The 20,065-nt window shown below is 36.0% G+C and overlaps 1 protein-coding gene across 11 annotated transcripts in view; it reads right to left on the reverse strand.

The window, feature by feature from the left end:
• Positions 1 to 20,065, reverse strand: part of nrxn2a (neurexin 2a) — a 449,133-nt gene that overhangs the window by 345,255 nt on the left and 83,813 nt on the right. For 9 of the 11 annotated variants that reach the window (XM_067424404.1, XM_067424403.1, XM_067424396.1 and 6 more), the window contains exons 3-5: positions 16,856 to 16,876; positions 464 to 493; positions 221 to 259 (exon numbers count right to left, since the gene is read on the reverse strand). In XM_067424404.1, coding sequence (XP_067280505.1) covers positions 221 to 259; positions 464 to 493; positions 16,856 to 16,876 — 90 coding nt within the window. The remainder of the gene's footprint in view (positions 1 to 220; positions 260 to 463; positions 494 to 16,855; positions 16,877 to 20,065) is intronic. The other 2 variants (XM_067424400.1, XM_067424399.1) reach the window with 1 other exon arrangement.

Genomic DNA, 20,065 nt, shown 5'->3' on the forward strand with positions numbered 1-20,065 from the left:
ACCCATAATCAAGACAGAAAATTAAGCAAAAACAATTAGGACATATTAAAACAAATGCATTCAATCTGCAGCTTTCAGTCAGAACTACTCATCTTATTTTAATACGGCCAAACAGCTAGAATGACAGCAGAGCTCTGGCTCTGTGCATTCTGGGTACGGTTTGTGACCGCACGACACCAGGACCAAAACAAACATGTGAGGGAGAGCGTAAGAGCGTTACCTGCTGCAGGAGTGGCCTTCAGAGGAGCTGCTCCTGGGGCTGGGCCAGTGGACAGGACAGGGTGAGGAGACGCACATGGAGAACACACAGATAGCAGAGAATGAAAGGGCACAGAAACCAACGGGACAAAGAAATGGAAGGAAAAAAGGTAGATTGAATGAGTTGTGGAAGCAAGGGTTAGGTACAAAAAAGGGGGAATTGGGGGAAAAAAGAAAAAAAAAAGAAATGGGAGAGGCCCCATACCTTGGCTCTTTAACGTCAGGTGCGCCAGACCTTGAAGGAAAAAACAGGAAAAAGGAAAAAAGAAATAAGAGGGTCATAAAAAAGGCACGGGCGGAAACGAAAAGCATTGTCACAACGTTTGACTGCAGTTTGTGACAGACATCCTGAGGCAAACACGGATGCCAAATTTGAAGGAAACCAAAGGGGAGGAGGGGGAAAAAAGGAGGAAGGTAAAATAAACACACACTTCTTCGGGGGAAGGGGGGTAATAAGAGGTGTTGAAGAGGGAAAAGGAAGGGAGGAGGGGAAAGGGTAAGGAAAAAAGCATTTCAATTGGCACAAGTGCCAAAAAGGCACTTGCTCGCAAAAAAAATGCTTTTTCTCCTAATGGAGCACATATTTAGTGTTTGGCAGATAGCATTCCTTAGATCATACGCTTCTACGCTATAGCAGTTACACCCATAAATGTTGCATTCGAAAGCCACAGTCTCATAAAATAGCAAAGAGAGATCAGAAAGCAGTGGGGAAATGTCTCATAAAAAGCAGCGGGCACCAAGATAAATTCTCCCAAGCGCACAGAGGCAAGCCGTCCCAGACGGTCTATCGTCTTACTAACAGACAAAAGCCTGCGAGTTGATTTCAGCGCTGTAATAATGTATGCAGCTTGACAGCTCAATACCAATCAATTACACACACCGATGCGGGAGCCATTATCCGGCAGTTTGAGTTCTGTAATCACGGTGCAGTAGTTGCTGTTTACTCCGACTAATGTGATGGAGAGTCGTACAGAAACGCACAAGACAATCAGGAGGAATTGCTATGCAAATCCAGATGAGAGCCGACCAAAATGGTGGGGTCAGGCACAGGAAACTGGCGAGATGTCAATCGGGTTGCATTTCCTACCGAATGCAGCAAACAAGCCAGGGAAGCAAAAGCACACCAACAAGATCAGAAAGGAAAAAAAAAAATCCACATTAACTCAATTTACGCCTTTACGCGCTCATTCCGTGTTGTGAGTGATATGATTACCTTCAGGAATGCCACACATTAGCTGCGAACGCTCTCTGGTGAACTGAATCACATTCAAGGCGATATTTAATTGAAAAGGGAGAACGTTTCCTTCGAATTCCAAATGCACCTCCAAGGAACCGCATGGCAAAAACAAACTCGGATTTAAAGAGGCCGGGCCTGCTTGGAGCTCTCGTAGCCTATGCGTTTCATTTCCGTGAAACAAAAGGAATATTATGATTATAGAAAGCAGAGTTATAGTGTCATTGTTCTCTCTGATGTTCCTGTGTGATTCCTTGACAATTACCACGCTACCGTCGCTTGCCCTGCTACTTCTATGCTGCAGTCTATTAGGGAGATAACGCGGCTGTAGAATAGATCATTGTAGCTGGGAGTTACTAGTCATTGTGCAGCCAATTCCATAAAAAATATCTCAAATGAAGGGAGTGAGACGATAAAAGATGGTTTGGTTTTTGAGAACAGAACAAGAGCTGCAACTCCTGGAGAATTACAATATGTGAACTCGCAAGGGATATGGTAAACAATGATACAAAGACCATATCTAAGGAAAGCACAATGGTGGTATCTGAACACTGTGCAAGACTAATGCTAGTGCTTTACAACAAGGGGTTATTGTCTTTGAATTTTCATTAAGAATTAGATAAGCAAAGTAATATATTCAATTTTGATATTGCCTTTGCTCATTTAAAAATCCAAATATATGATGACTATTCGAAGTCATTTTATTATTTTATGGCAATAAATAACTACCAATTTAAATATTAAAATATATCATCCAAACTGTATACATTATATACAATATTTTTTAATATTATATGATGCTGAATTTGATATTTAAATATTATTCAAAGTAATTTAAAGTGAAATTATGTGAGAGTATATATATATATATATATATATATATATATATATATATATATATATATATATATATATATAGCATCATGTTATATTGGCACATTATAATAGTATCCATTACGGTATCCAATTTACTGATAATTGCTGACGCTTTAACCGCGATACATATATTATCACAGTAATGAATTAAGTTAAAAAAGTGTTGACAGGTTTAATTCTTATGATCTATAAACATTTAAGTAGAATAAAACAATACAAATGTTTCAAGTGGACTATAAAGAACAAAAAGTACAGGTAACACAAAAAGGCCCCATTAGGTCAATTCATGCATTAACATTATCGGTAACATTTACAATGAGGTCTTTTGTTAACATTAGTAAATGTATTAACTAAAAATGAGCAATGCATTTGTTGCAGTTCATATTGCTTTTATTTTATTGCATTTATTAAGGTTAAAAAACTCTAGCTGTTATTTTTTTTTTTTTGTTTATGTTAGTGCAGTGCTTTAAATAATGTTAACAGATACAACATTTGATTTTAATATGCATTAGTAATTGATAAAATAAAAATTAATAAATGCTGTAGAAGTATTGTTTATTCTTAGTTCATCTTTACTAAAGTAGTTAACTAATGGGTAACACTTTACAATAAGTTTGTGTTAGTTAACAATACTAGTTTATGCATTAGTTGACATGAACTAACCTCTGTTCAGCATTAGTTCATCTTTGTTAATGTTAGTATATCAAAAATACAGCGATTCATGGTTTGTTCATGTTAAGTTCACACAGTGCATTAACTAATGTTAGCAATATTTTAATAATACATTAGTAAATGTTAAAATGAACATTAACTAAAATAAATAAATGGTTTATAAGTGAATTTCAATCTTAGTTCATGTTAACTAATGAACATAATTTTTTTTGTGTGTGTGTGTGTGTGTGTGTGTGTGTGTGTGTGTGTGTGTGTGTGTGTGTACAGCTATAAAATACAGCTATTCATATATTCATTTCAGGTCCATATAAACATAAATATAAGCAGATACAACTTTGTTTTTAATAAAGTATTAGTAAATGTTGAAATTAGCAAATAATATTAATACACGCGTGAAGTATTTTTCATGGATTCAGGAATTCTTATTTCTCATGGAAATTATTATAGTTGGGTAAACTTCTATAGCAGTGAATGGGATACGCCAGCAAATATGATTAAAATATTTGTATTAGCATTTCCTCTAATAGCAAAAATCAACGATAACATTTTCAGGACTTTCCAAAAGAGGGGAAAATACGGAGAGGTCGATTACATTGGTTAGAAAAGATAAAAATGTCAAATTTGCTATCACTCCCTCAGCCGTTGTATTAGGAAGCATCCTTGCAGCAGCGTTAATTCATTTTATGTTCTGTTTTTTGTTTTGTTTTGTTTTTTGTGCAAATTACTGTCAAGGTAACAACACAAAGTAAGTATTATTATGTATATTTAAAAAAGATTTGATGTTAATAACTGGTTTAAAATGTAAAAACATTTGTAAATAGGTAGTCCATTAAATCTATAAGTATTACGTTTGGTGCTGTGATGAAAACCATAGTGAATACGAAAATCTGAATGGCTGTTTGAAACATTTAAATTCTGTTCAGAATCAGAAAGTAGCGCAGCCATTTCATCAGCGCCATCTACTGTCAGAGGGGGAATGTGCATTCTCCATCACTCGCTACACTCTTTGGCCGGTTTTAGACTTTGCATTAACATGCGATCACTATAATCCGGATCAGTTCGGATCGAATCAGTCAATCAGGACATGGCGAGTTTACATTCGTTCTCATCAAGTGATCTCTGTATCTGGATATTCCGATCAGATTTTGGTTTCCTGCTAAATATTTAAATGAGGTCTGTAAAAGGACTACCACAGTGTAAAACAACTTTTGCTTTAACCTCTCTCAATAGGTAGTGCCCATAGCACTAGGCATAGGATTATTATGATGTAACCTATTCATATGCACAAATTTATACATCTCAAATAGAGTACTTAATCTACCAGTTTAAGTTTTCCAACATTAATCTTGTATGATAAAACAAAGATTTTTTTTTTAATTCTGACGCAAGAGCGTGCAATTATTTATAATTTATAACTGTAGGCTACATGTAACATTAAAGAAATGCAACCAAACATATCACAAAGAGCATTAATTAGAACTAAATAGCTATGCAACACATTGTTGGTTGATGTACGAGTAAAAATGGTACAAATGGTAAATTAAACAATGGTAAATTAAACAATGCTTGTATTGCTTTCATTCACTTTCTGATACAATCTCTGATCAGATCAAAGTTGTAAAATGAAGAAATATTTAATATTTTACAACTTCATGGAAAGTTGATTAATTGTCCATGTTCAATGAGTCATATCGTCCAGGTTTAAGTGCTAAAATAGTAACGGACAAAGCACAAAAATGAAAGATTATTTATAATAAACATGCTGAAGCAAAAAAACACATAACATTAAAAATAAAATTCATTGTGTATTCCGATCCTCTGGCAGTAAGTAACGTTAACTTGAGCAGCTTGCAGCTCTTCATTTAGATCTCACGACTGATTTGCACCGGCAGCGCTGACCTCATTCAGATATTGTTGCACAATTAAAGTGAAAGATGGCACAGAGGATCTCATGTAAGTGTATGTAACCGGTTTTAAACTATTGTCAAGGTGAAAAACGTTTAAATTCTTGTCAAAACTGTGTGTGTCCGTTATTTTCCAGCAGCCTTCAGAGAGAGTCGGCTGGGATTTACATGACTTCAGATGCGATGGCTGGATCGCGTTTACATTACACTGAGGTCCGATCTCAATGCGTCCTCGACAACCTCCCGACCAGGACACACTGATCGGATAGCATTCCGATCAGAAGCATGTTTACGTGTCTTTTCCATGTGTATGTATATAACATCTGGATACAGGTCACATGTTAATGCCAAGTGTAAACGCAGCCTTTCACTCAACATGCATTATAAAAAAAATCGAAATAATTAATAATATACAATTATTCACAGTATTTTGAAGTTCCCACAATAACAATACCACACATGCTCATTATTGTGATATTGCACTACATCGACACATGTATTTTAGAACAAATAAAAGCCTTGGAATATTGCCTTTACTTTTTTTATTTAAATATTAAAATATACAACTATTCAAAATTATTATATAATACAGTTAATATAAATAATAAATATAATATTATATTATAATAATCATATTATAATAATCATATTATACTGTAGCATATTATAGCAAATTATATTTTAGTACCTACAGTGTGCAATGCTGCATGCTAAAGCTGCTCAAAAAAATTATGTTTTATCATGGCAAAGATCAAAAACTATTTCAGGAAAGGGTTAAGCAGGCATGAATACTTTTTTGCTGACATGTCCTGTGGTGTGACGTGTTGTACTCCATCTAAAAGCATTTTAAACAGCCTTTTGCTAATTCTTTTATAATTGCATTTGTTATTCATGCAGCTTTTATGACTTCATATTAATGGAGAGGGCGCATGGACTATTTGTACATTTGAAAAGTCATTTGTCACACCGCAGAGGCATTCAAAAAAGAAAACATTTTAAATGCCAGTGAAGGAAAAAGCGTTTAAAAAAAAAGAAATAAAAAAAAGAGTGAAACTTATAAAATTGAAATGGTGTCCAGCAGTTAAAATATACATGGCCCCTTAAAAAAAAAGCACTTAAACTTGGGCCATTTTTAGAGCATGTACTATGCAGGGCTCATTAATGGAACTAAATTCAATTCAAACTCATTTAATCCAAACATTTTCAAAACAATAAGACAAATTCAACTTAATAAACGTTATGACATTCATAAACCACAAGCATGAGCACCAATGAAGCAAACCATTGTCCAAAGCAAATCCAACCATCCATCTTCTCCATCTAATCTATTCCTTCATCCATCCATCCATCAAAAACCGCAAAGATGTCGTTCCTCATGCAGTAGTTATCTGGTCTGGTGAGGTGACACCTTATGTTATGATGCCCATATACTAAGAGGCATCACCTTTGAAGACGATGCATCATTTATGTGCCTCTCTCACTTTTAGACACATAAAGAGAACTTTTATTTATAAATGAGCCCATATCCAGACTTCTCTTCTGCGTGTGTTTTAGCAGTTTCTCCCTGCCACCTGAAATGGTGTTCTTTTGCCTCATTCATTCTAATTTCAGTCACAAAAGCTTATAAAAGTGCCATCCGTCACTAGTCACATCACAGCTGTCACATCTGTTTCGTATAACAGTTTATGCCACAGTGACTTCTCAAATTTGAAAAATGAAGATGAAATTACCTACAAACCGGGACGTAATGGAGTAGATCGAAAAAACCAACTGCATCAACAGATAGCAGGGGAGCACACAACCACCCGGGTATTAAAAAGCAACACACACCTTGTTAACAAATATTTAAACAACGGTCGGCACGGTGAGAAAAAAGCTTACGGAGCCGCTCTACTGTGAAATGGAGGCATTTACGCCATGTTTACATTCAGATTTCTTGCTCAACAGCCTTAACTAAAAGGAACAAGCACACAGTCAGAAATAATTATTAAATATTAATTGATTTGGGTCTCGAGCTTCTGTGCTGAGTTGCATTAAGGAATTTTTCATTCAGCCGTTTCACTCGGGGCCGATGAGCAGTCAGTCTCCCACAACTGTCAATTTCACTCGCTCTCCCCGATTTGTGAAAGGGAGCGATTTATTCGGCTAATTTAACCAAGAGATACACACAAAGACGGACAGTAATGGCTCATGGAGAAGTCTCACTTCCCTCCCAGCGATGCACGTTTTAATATGAAACAGGTAGAGCGGCTGCGAGCCCACAGAGCAGAGCAGCGGACGGAGCGGCGGTAGCCTCGAGGTGTTGGTGTTTTAAAAAGGAGCGTATGCTTCGTGTAAACATTTATTTTCGGTGAATGCAAATGCAAGGCGTCGTTGCCTGCACTGCCGGCGCTGTCTGACGCGGAGAGGCCTGCTGCGGACGTCTGCATTGAAATGCGGTGGCCCATCTGCGTTGGCATAGCAACAGGCTCCCGTGTCTCCCTTTGGCGTGACGTTGCCGGCGCAACTAACCCACTCCCTTCCGTTTCTTTCTGTCTGTCTGCCTGCCTCCCTCTCATACTTGTGCTCTTGTTCCTGCTGTTATCATGGCCGTTCACCTCCACCTGTTTGGCTTAATCTGGATGAAAGTGCTTTTCAAGAGTTCAATTTGTTTAAATGGGTCAATAACACAGCCATAAAAATGTTTACCTCATAAATTGTTTTCTGGAAGAGGGGAGATATATATAATTTTTTTTTTTTTAAACGGCAAGTGAGGATTGAATTGCATGCGGGAATAATAAAAAGTGAGGAAATAAAAAATAAACAAATAAGTAATTCATGCCAGGCAATCAAAACAGCTTGTTTAGGTTAACGTGTTTCCATTACAAGGAATGTTTCGGCCCATAAAATGCATATTACAAAATGTATGGGGTGATTTAATATGCATGTCTCGGTGAATATAGTAAAATTTAACAGAGACTCAACTAAAAATATCATTTAGAATATTGCCTTTGCTGTTTCATAACATTCATCCAAACAGAAAAAGTAATTACGGGATTTACTCCACATAATTCCATCCTTACATTTTGGCCTATCCCTACGTTGCTGTGGAAACAAGGCAAAATTATGCTTGCTAGCTTACTGAATTCAGCTTTGGCACATCAAATATATATATATATATATATATATATATATATATATATATATATATATATATATATATATATATATATATATATATATATATATATATATATATATATATATATATATATATATATATATATATATATATATATATATATATATATATATATATATATATATTTTTTTTTTATATATATATATATATATATATATATATATATAATTTTTATATATTATAAATTATAATAAATATAATTTATAATATATAAAATTAAAATATTTATTATAATTTAATAAATTATAAATATTTATAATTTATATATATAAAATCAGCACAAGATATTTTGGGAAAAAAAAGATCATAACTCAATTAGATCTCATCATTTTGAGAGATCCCGTTATTACACGATGGCATCTAGATAATTCCAGATATACTGTATGTGGAGATATTTGAAAATATACCCCAGATACAAACTCAGTTTGAGATACCATTTAAAATGTATTTGAGATGGTATCTAGGTGTTGTATATCTTAAAATAACTAAAAAGTTTTGAAATGGTATTCAATTACAATTGTATTGTGAAATGATGAGATTTCAAAATAATAATATATAATGAAACGTAAAATAATTATACATTATTTTTGAAATATCACATTGAAATCTCATCTCATTATTTCAAGATGATTATATATTCAAGACTGCATCATTAATAATTCAAGACGATATTGTTATTTCAAGATGGGAAGAACCATGTGTGCAATGGAAAGGTTCCTTAGATGTTAAAGGCTTATTACGGAACCAATAAGAGCAATAAAGAGTTTTTGTGAAGGATTTTTTATTTGATGTAGCAAAAAGCATAGCCAGCTTGTCATGTGGTAGAACACAGGAGTGCGTTTGGATAATATTGCGGCTTTTGAGTCACGGATCATATCAATATCTTTATAGATTAGATTGATATACGTTGCTTAAAACAACTTGAAGATAAATACATGATGAACAATTATCTTTCATTTTTAGGTAAACTATCCCTTTAAGTTTTCAATACTCAGTTGTTAAAAGTGCAATATGAGGCAAGATGATACCTTTTCACTGCAAGGGGATTTCGTAGTGTGGCCAAAGATTTTTACTTGTCCTGGCAACATTTTCAATGGCCCTACCACAAAAAAAAATAATAATAAAATGGAAATGGAAATATGAAATGAAATGAAATGAAAAACTGTTTATTGTTTTTGACCCATGTAATCTTGTATTTAAAGTTTACAAGACACCCAAACGTGTCTTGTAAAGATACCAGTAGCATTCCACAATTCTTAATTACAATTTTGATGCATAAGCAAACAACTATCCTAACAAACATTATTAAAAGACAAGTAAACCGTTAGAAAATCATTTAACATTGTTTACTTGTCTTTATTTGTACTATTGGTAAAGATGTAAATGTTTTTCTGCAATAGCCTACATATTGCGAAGTAAAAACTATTTCATCAGATTATTTGAAAATCTCTATTTGAAAAGAATGAATCATTCTAGAATAATTGGGGTGATTTTGTAGGGGAGTGAATATTGTATGCATAGAAAATAAACAAATTACAAGCAGAGATAAATACAATACAAGAAAGATATTATTGAAATAAGCAGTGCTTTTTTATTTTTAGGTAAATCTAACACTATTCCTGTGGAGAAATTGACTAATCAAAATGTAAAACAAAAGTCTTCACTATATAAATGAAATAGAATTAATTAATAACTAATACATTTTATCTATGTTAAAGCTACAAAGGTCATTTTCTTTTTCTGTTTTGTTGTTTGATCACCATTGGTGACGCAAACAGCTGTGGGTACATAACACCTATTTCACACACACACACACACTGTCTGCAGTGCGTATGCGGTGCGCGATGCAGGAGCTATCACATATTCCGCGTTTGCAGTGTGTAACTGATTCGCGGAACTATAACACAAACACGGTACTTATTATTTTTATTTATCAAATTTAAGTTTTTAGGTTATTGAACATGGCTTGTCATCATTGCAATGCACTTTTATACATTCTTTCATTGACGACGCATTTAAAAACACTAATATAAACAGTGTTTTATTCAATTTCTTTATTGCAATTACTGTATATTTACATAGCCTTTAGATTTATATAGTATGTTGCTCACTCAATGCAAGTGGCAAAACATTTAAACATGTGTTATATACAATGCAAAAATCACAAACATTACAATAGACCAAAAATCTTGTCTTTTATTTTGTAAAGTTTTTTATATATTTTTTTTTTACAAGAAATCTAGCAGGTCGCCATTGTTTTTCCACCTCCAAGAAAGGAGGAAGGACGAGTGCTATCCATTATGTCTCTTTTTTTAGCTAAATGTCAGGTATGGTGTCATTTTCCTTGCTTTACCTGAGGCAAAAAGCCATGTGATGACTTTGAAAGAGAGTAGAATTGTAAATAATAATAATTATAAATGTGTTACATTTATATAGCCCTTTTCTAGGGACTCAAAGCGTTTTACATAGAAGGGGGAATCTCCTCAACCCCCACCAATGTGCAGCATCCACCTGGATGATGCGACGGCAGCCATATTGCGCCAGAACGCCCACCAGACACCAGCTGATTGGTGGAGAGGAGACCGAGTGATTAAGCCAATCAGTATATGGGGATTATTAGGAGGCCATGCTGAAGGGGCCAATGGGCAAATTTGGCCAGGATGCCGGGGTTAGACTCCTACTCTTAATCGAAGGACATCCTGGGATTTTTATTAATGACCACAGAGAGTTATTCAAACGCGAGCTCCCGTGCCGTCTCCATTCACAGAAACATGTCATGCCTGATAACATTGTAAAGTTTGTTAAGGTAGCTCTCTTTAGCATAAGGCTTTTGCTATTAATAATTTATTAATTTATTAATTTACATGTGTTTTAAATATTATACACTGCTGATATTAATGAACTGAATATATTTTGTTTGTAGGTTGGGGGAAATGCATGCAATTATACAACAAAACTTTAAAGGCCGTTTTCTCAAAATGAGTTTTTCTTCACACTCAGAGTTAGATATATCCACTTCAGTAGCATCTACGAGCAACAACTTTTCCAGCCTTATCCTTAGCTATATTCTGAAGGCTTTTACAGAAGAATCTGTTGATATATAAATCCTATCCTAAGTTATAGGTCTTTTTATTCCATAAAACATGGCAAAAATGTCTTCTATAATTTACTCAAGATATCCAGAATCCCCTCTGTAAAAGCCCTCTCATATGTCAACAAATAGAACCAAGAATTTTGAACCTGGTCCATTTTCAGATTTTTTTTTTTTTAGAAATATATTCAAATGAGCATATATTTATCAATCAACTTTATTCATATAGCGCTTTTACAATGACGATTGTTTCAAAGCAGCTTCACACACTGTCAGAAAAAAAGGTACATTGATGTCACTGGGGCGGTACCTTAAGGTACAAAACCGAAAAGTTACTAAAAAGTACCTTTAAGGTACTACTATGTTCCTTTAAGGTACTAATTTGCACTCTTAAATAACTGATATGCATCTTTTAAGGTACTAATATGTACCATTTAGGGGTGAGTAAGGTACAAAGATGTACCTTTTCACTTTTGTACCTTAGGGTACCGCCCCAGTGACAGAACTGTACCTTTTTTTCTGAGAGTGCAGTAGTGTTAAACAGGACAATATTGCAAAATTTGATTTGGCTGTACAACAATGTTTTCAGCTTATTTGAATTTATCATATAGTGACAATGTTGGCAGATCAGTATTATAGTTTATAGGATTAAATAAGACCTAATACATTAATTTCATTTCTATATTTTACTTGAATAGCTTAGATCATAATTTTAGTGTCCCCAACTGAGCAAGCCAAGCCAAAGGCGACAGTGGCAGGAACCAAAACTCCATCAGGGCATGATGGAGAAAAATAAACCTTGGGAGAAAGCAGACTCAGTCGGGGTGCCAGTTCTCCTCTGGCCTATTAACACAACGTGTATGATTATTATTCTGACAAACTTACAGGTCAGAAATCATATTAGATCAGAATGTTGAAAATTTCTGGGTATCACGCAAGAGACAGTTTTATTGAGGATGGCGTGTCGATTAAACAAGAATATGAATATTTATGTATGCAAGGCCTCATTTGCAGATTAAAACATTAATTTACACAAAACTTATACATATTTTTGCTTATGTTTATGACTGGAGAAGTTTCAGTGATATCTTGTAATTAATAAATAAATAAAAATCCCTATTCACATGTAGCATCTCACCTTAAAAACACACGCAAAAGATACATTTTTACTCTATGGTAAAACTTTACAATTAATATGCAAAATCACATGCGTTCTAATCCGGGGTGCAGCTGCCTGTACGGATCACGGCTCCCTATACTTGACGTTACGCATCCGGCGAATAAGCACGTCTCGATATTAATGCTGAAGCGACATATCGTGCAGTCCCACTTTAAAATGAGCAATTTACCACGTGTCCCGAACCGTGGGAGGGGATCTGTATGGATAACAAATTCACTACGATCTGCTGCACCCCTAGTAGAGCAGAGCTTTATCTCCACTCACAAGATCATAGACATTATAAAAAGAAAAAAAAAATCACATTGCTGCCTCCATCTGTGAATACTAGGATTTCTCACGAAGCAAGGGGCTGTCATCATAGTCCCATAAGCTACCGGTGGCAAGATGCTTTGCAAATGCTCAGCATTTAAAACTCTGAGCCATAACGGATGCTCTATCTTCTGCATATCAAAGCCTGATCTCTGATTAGCTCCTGCACGGCACTGTATAAAAATAAAAAAAAACTCCTGAATATGCAGCGAGGGGATTAGTCTGAAACTCCTGGAGGTTTTCCTTCAGAGGGAGGATTATGTCAAGGTCACTAAGGCACTGGGAGGATTGGGCAAGACAGAGCCAGCTGTACCCCCTCGTCTGACGTCCCCACACGCCTCTCACGGGGCGCTGACGGTCATGGTCACCGCGGTCAAGCCTGTCATACCATGCTTAACTGGAGCAAAAGCTGGATGCAGAAGAGCCAAGCTTTGGATTACGCGCCGGCACTCGAGACTGGCACCGATGCCTAAGTGAGCAGCAGTGACATAAGAGCTTTTCCTCCAAGGATGGAAGCTGGGGTATGATAAGGCTGCAAACATCCTGAAGCTCGCGGTATGCATGAGAGCACAGACGGCTAACTGAGGCATCTCAATATCCCAAAACATGCTGTCTACACGCACACCGTCAAATAATATGACCTCAAAACAAAGTAACGCGTGTAAATGTGACTAAAACACAGTGTCCTGCAGGGATCTAGAGATTTGTTTTAACTCTGGCTAAACGTAATTCTGGGTTATCTTTTTTTGGCTTCTTACTGCTCATACTTTACTCTAGGCTAGTAATTAATCCTAGGTAGTTATGTTTCAAAATTTCACACTGTACATTTGTAAACACTGTTATTCGTATATTAACACTCTTATTTGCATATTTATAAGGTCAACAACACTGACTGGATAAAAACAGCGTGTGCACTGAAACGGTTGACATCCAGTTTGGTGGTTAAGTCTTATGTATGAAAGCAAAAATAGATGCTGAAACGAAACAGCGTTTCTGTGACTACAAGGCACACTGATATTTAATGAGATGTTTAGATAGTAACACTTTACAAGAAGGTTCAATTTATTAACAAACTAATGAATTCAGTATCATGAACTAACACAAAAAAAAATCACAGCATGTATTAACAGGTCAAGGATCATTTATATAAAAAAAAAATTATATATTGTGAATGAATGGCAAATTAACAATGAACAATAAATAAATATAAATAACCATACACTACCATTAAAAATGTAGAGACTGTACATTAAAAGAGGTTATGCACATCAAGGCTGCATTTATTTGATCAAAATACACTGTAAACCCAAATAAGTTGGCAAAACTCAAATGATTTGAGTCAACCAGTTGCAGAAATTCAAAATTGAAGTAAGCAGAACTGGCAGATTTTTATTTTGTACTTATACATTTTAATCGTTCTTAACTCGAGTTACTTGAGTACACCAATTTAAACATTTAACTTAAAATGTTCATGTAACCTCATTGTGAACATTTTTATTAGTATGAACTTAGCTATCTCTAACAAGCTATTTCAGAAAAAGCTAACTTGCTCATTTGTTACCATGTTAATAATAGTGTGGTAGCATTTGCTGAATGAGTGCAGCAATATAAAGCATTTAACATACTTGCTCTCAAACCAAGCCGCATGCACCACTTGTCACCATGATGGCAACTCTCCAAAAACCCACATTAACAGAAACTATTCCACATTAGCATAACACAACATTAAAAATCACTACTAAATCTCCCACTTAACATTAATCGCGCATTTAAAAAAAACATTACGTAACACTTAATTTTAGAATTGACTCTCCCTTTCGAGTGCCACGGGTAAAGGATGCTGGGAAATAGAAATCCCAGGCCAGTTTCAGTTAAACTTAAGTTCTTTACAAATTAAAATAAATAATTTCATAAAACTCAAAGCAGTTAAACAGTTCAGTTTACTTAAACTATATCAGTTCTGTGAACTTGAAAGACAATAAATAAAAGTTAACTCGTTTAAGTTTGTCCTACTCAAACACATTAATTATTTTAAGCGTTAGGGTTTACAGTGTACAGTTAAAGCAGTAATATTTGTCAAATATTATTACAATTAAATTGGTTATTACAATTAAATTCTCTTTTAATACATTTCATAATGTCATTTATTCCCATAATTCTCTGAATCATTCTAATACGCTGATTTGGTGTTCAAGAAACATTTATTATTATTGTTTATTTATTTATTTATTTTTTAATAGAAATAGTGTATAATAATATAAATGTATTTACTCATCACAAGCCATTTAATGCCTCCTTGATGAAAAAAAAGCATGAAACCCATGAATTTCTAATCACTTCTATTTAAAATTGAGGTTTAATTATAAATGCACATGAATGTGTAAAATATGAATGATGATTTGAACAGAAATCCCTGCTGAAATGTTTTACGTGCTGCATATTAACTTAAATTGAATGCTTCCTAACCACCTTAACTAGCCAGTTTTGTTATCAACCAAACTGCTTTTATTGCCCTCCAACTAGAGCACCAAACCAACATGACGCATCATGGAAGTCTGTACCGGTTTAAGCTGGTATTTTCAGTGACATGGCTGAGGCATCCGACCCAACACAAAAATGCATTTCCTCATGCCCGCTTTCTGCTACATCATCTCCATCTTCCTGTGACCACCCATCCACAAACAGTCACCGAATCTCCATGTGACAGATTTTTAATGCTGTACATACATAAATGGATAGGACACCTAAATCAAGCTGTTTAGATGTCACGCTACATTCCAGAGAAGGTGGTGAAAAAAAGCAAGGTAGCGAGTTCGCTTGAATCAGTGTCATTTTTGTTTCCATGCGTTCCGCACTGAAAACAAAGTGCTGACACTGTGTGAAAGCTTTAATCCAATAAAGACACAAGTACTTGCTTTCTATGGCACATCTCAGGCCAATTCTTGCCATTTGATGTTTGCATAGTCTTAGCCCTTGAGCTCTTCACAAGGGAAACGGAGGATGAATAAAAGTCTAGGCTAAAAGCACGTGTTGTAAAAGAAGGCCTCGGTCATCCACTAGTGTCAGTGTGGCCTTTAAGATAACCTTCTTCTGCTGAGAATGAATACAATGCAGACACTGGCAATGATCACAGTCCTTCAATAGCATCAGCGAGAGTAAATTTGAAAATGGAGCAGACCGGTTTACAATAGGCTGCTCATTTTTGCAAGACCTCAGACATGCGCCACTATTGTCTAGCCATTTTTTTGCCATTTCCTCCTTGATTTAATTTTAAATTTGCTAATTTTTGGTTTGTTTGTTTGTTTGTATCTTTTAACAGTGTTTTAACATCTGCTGAATAATACAGTGCATTCATTTTCAAGCCCAGACATCACATCAGCTCCAAGGCTAAATATAATACATTTTAAATAACCAAGGCATCATGGATCTCCTCGATCAGAGAGACATTTTTCATCGCTAGCTTTTGAAAATCAAGATGGAGTTGATGAATTTCTGCAGGCCTCAGACACAACCCATCAATCCACATAAAATATAGAGGTCCTTGGAGCTAAAACAAAAGGACGGACATCACAAGCCGTAGCGTTTAAGTTTTATCATTCGCAGAGAAGGTGTTGGGGAGAATAATATATACTTGGGATCTTCTCCAGCATTCAAACTTCTGAGTTGTGAAGTGTCAAGCCTTGAAGGATTCATCTCCCACGCTGCTCTCACCCTAACTGCGGTTCAATTTATCTTCCCCATGAGCTGTATATGGCAGAGCGGTTTTGCATGACCACTGCCAGCTGCCTTAATCCTAGCCTGGGTTGCACTTACTCGGTCTAATTCAGCAGATCTAATTCAGAGATCATTTAAAAGCTTCAGGGCTGGAGCCCCGAGCCTCCGGCCCTGCAAAACAGGAGACCGATCATTATGAAACCCTCCACAACATAAACACTCTCCCGTCTAGAGTTTATTCGCCTATAGCTGGTACGGCACGTGCTGCTCAATTACATCTCGAATCTGCCCTTTGTCTTGTGCAGGTGAGGGATTTTAGCCCACTCGTGTCAGTCAGCAGAACTGCAGTACAAACTGACAATGCAAGGAAGGATGACCCCACCATCACTATCAGCTCTAGCTTATCAGATATGAAAAGATGAAACGTTGGTCTTACCTCCCAAAACTTGCTGGAGAGCTGCAGCAGGAATGATGGAAAAGAAGAAAAAAGAGAGAAGAATAAATCAATAACACAGAATACAGCATGTCATTAAAGGGCTAGTTCACCCAAAAATTAAAATTCTGTCATGAATTATTCACCCTCATGTCGTTCCCGACCTGTAAGACCTTTGTTCATCTTCAGAGCACAAATGAAGATATTTTTGATGAAATCTGAGCGCTCTCTGACCCCTCCATAGACAGCAGTTTAATGAATACTATCAAGGCCCAGAAAGGTATAAGAGATCGTTAAAATGGTCCATGTGACTCCAGTGGATCCTTTTTATGAGCAAAAAACAAACAACAACGACTTTATTCAACAATTTCCTCACGTCTGTGTCAGTTTCATACACTGTTGATGTAGTTAATAAAGTACTCTGAGTTAAAGGCATAGTTCACCCAAAAATGAAAATTAGCCCATGATTTACTTGCCCTCAAGTCACCCTTGGTGTATATGACATTCCTCTTTCAGACAAATAAAATCAGAGTTTTTAAAGGGTTATTCAGTGATTTAGCAGATGCCTTTGTATCAGTAGACTTTCAGGTAGTTAAAATCAAAGTCCTGGCTAATCCAAGCATTATAATAGCAGTTGCTGTTTTTTAAGTCCATAAAAGTACATATTTTTCCATCATATAACTGCTCCACACGGCTCCAGCTGATTAATAAAGGCCTTCTGAAGCAAATCAATGCATTTGTGTAAGAAAAAGATCCATATTTAAAACTTTATAAAGTTAATTATCTAGCTTCCGTCCGATCGCCTTAAGTGTCCAAAAAAAAAAAAAAGCCTCTCGCAGTTCAAACTGCTAACGCTAAGTCTGACGAGCGTAACTGGTCTGCAATTTTGTCAGACAATTCACTGCCATTATAATGCTTGGATTAGCCAGGATTTTTTTTTTATATAACTCTGATTGTATTTGTCTGAAAAAAGAATGTCATATACACCTAGGATGACTTGAGTGTGAGTAAATGATGAGCTAATTTTGATTTTTGGGTGAACAAACTCTAAGTCAGAGCTACGGCAGAACGCCAGCTTACCATTGGCTGATACTGTTCACATGAGCACCACAACGCTTGTGTGATGCTAACGCAGGAGCTGGCCAACGTAAACGGTGCAAGAGACTGACACAGATGAGAAGTTATTGTAAAGTTATTGTTGTTTGCTTTATAAAATTAAGGTTGAAATAAAGCCCTGCATTTATGCCAGAGCCCGACAGGCCACGACTTTTTTACGCCCCCTAGGGCCGGGCTTCGGACCCATTTTCACATCATACCTAAAACGCGGGCCAGGCTTCGGGCCTAAAAAAAGGCCCGAAGCCAGGCCCGGAACATTACAAGGAACTACAAGGAACATTGAGATGTTCTGCACTGGTGGAAACAACACGACACCATAATAGCTTACGCGACTGTCAAGACATGGCTCGCATAGGGTTATAGAGTCCAGCATCAGCGCGCGCGTTTCTTCAGCGCAGGTGAATTATGGCCTTTTTACAACTGGTTCCTTCATTCATTTTCTCTGACCAGGTATCTATCTGATTGCGAAATGACCAGGAGTAGGCCTAAATGCCTTCCAAGATCCTTTCGAGACATAGCCTATTTAATTCCGATCACTAAACTAACCAATTCAGAAGACGGCCTGAAAGCATTTCAGACGAAACCGGACAAATGTAAATGTATCTGGTTGTTTAAACCACATGTATTCATTTTACTCCTGGCAAAGGGTAAAAAATAAACGTGTGAGAGCGTGTTATGGGCTATATGTATATGATGGTGCTACTGCAACACACTTCGCCGCAAATGAGTAAAGCAAGCCAATGCAAATGGCTGTAAATAAAACTTAAAATAAGTCTTAGATGCTCAAAAACGCAATCATCTTCATTAAAAAATGAATGAGACTAAATAATCTTACCAGTGCTTAGGTCGCTTCTTCTCATATTGCGGTCTTTGAATTTGAAGTGAGCTGTTGAATAAAATGCATCTTGAATCTTTTTTTTTTGTTGATGTGAACTCCGTTAAATGAGCATATACCGTGGGAATTGAAGATCGGATTTATATTCATTTTGCGGAGGTGAAGGTATAAGACAACCTGCATGTTCTTTTTTTTATTTTATTTGTTTAGATTGTTAAGCTTGTTTCGTTTGCGAGAGCCGCGAGCAGTATCAGCCTGCCTCAGCTCGAAGAGAAAATTACTTTTACTGTCGTGGTAATAGCAGGCTAAATTAACATTGTGATGCTTGAAGTGTTTTATATCTATGGATTATATTATAGGCAAGAAGAGTCAAGAGCTGAATTGAAAGGCTAAACTTAATAAACATGCAGTTAACTCACTGTTGGCCGCTGGTCGCTTGGTCATCCCTTTAAAAAGTTTTTTTCTAAATTAACGTAATAAAGAAACGAAACGAAATATAACCTGGCATTAAAAACAAAACTGAACTATTTCGATGGCTGCAACAATGTAAAAAAAAAAATGCCTCCAGTCGGATAATTTTGATAAGTTGGACATGGGCCGGGCTAGGGCCTCAGCGTCTCGGGCCAGGACCGGGATATGGCCTAGATTTGAGGCCCCTGCAGGGCTCTTGGTTGAACAACTGGAGTCACAAAAGCATTTTAACAATGTTTTTAGTTCTTTTCTGGACCTTGAAAGTGTTCATTAAACTGCTGTTTATGGAGGGGTCAAGAGTGCTTGCGGATTTCATCAAAAATATCTTAATTTGTGTTCCAAACATGAATGAACATCTTCCGGGTTGGGAACAGCATGAGGTAGTAATTAATGACAAAACTTTCATTTTTGGGGTGAACTAGCCCTCTAAGGCTGTTGCAAATAATAATAAGCATCATAAATGCCATTTGCTGAAGACAGTACATCTACGTGTAATTGCTAGGGGAGTCTATCAAAATTTCAAGTTAGATGAGGTTTTAGGTTAAGGCTCACATTAAGTATCTTGTTTGAATGTCAAATCTTACTATTATGAATCAGTTAAATGGAACATTACATGGCAAACAGGCTAAATGTACATAGTACAATAAATGTACTACAATAACTGTACATATAATAAAAGTACGGTAGGCCTACTTGTAATCCTACACTTCATGAATATTCAGGTGCAGGAGCAAAACACCATGCGTATCCAAGAAAAATCATCATCAATACATCAGTAAGATAACAACCAT

This window comes from Pseudorasbora parva, chromosome 18, assembly GCF_024679245.1.
Source record: "Pseudorasbora parva isolate DD20220531a chromosome 18, ASM2467924v1, whole genome shotgun sequence".
In the NCBI taxonomy this organism is placed as follows: Eukaryota; Metazoa; Chordata; class Actinopteri; order Cypriniformes; family Gobionidae; genus Pseudorasbora; species Pseudorasbora parva.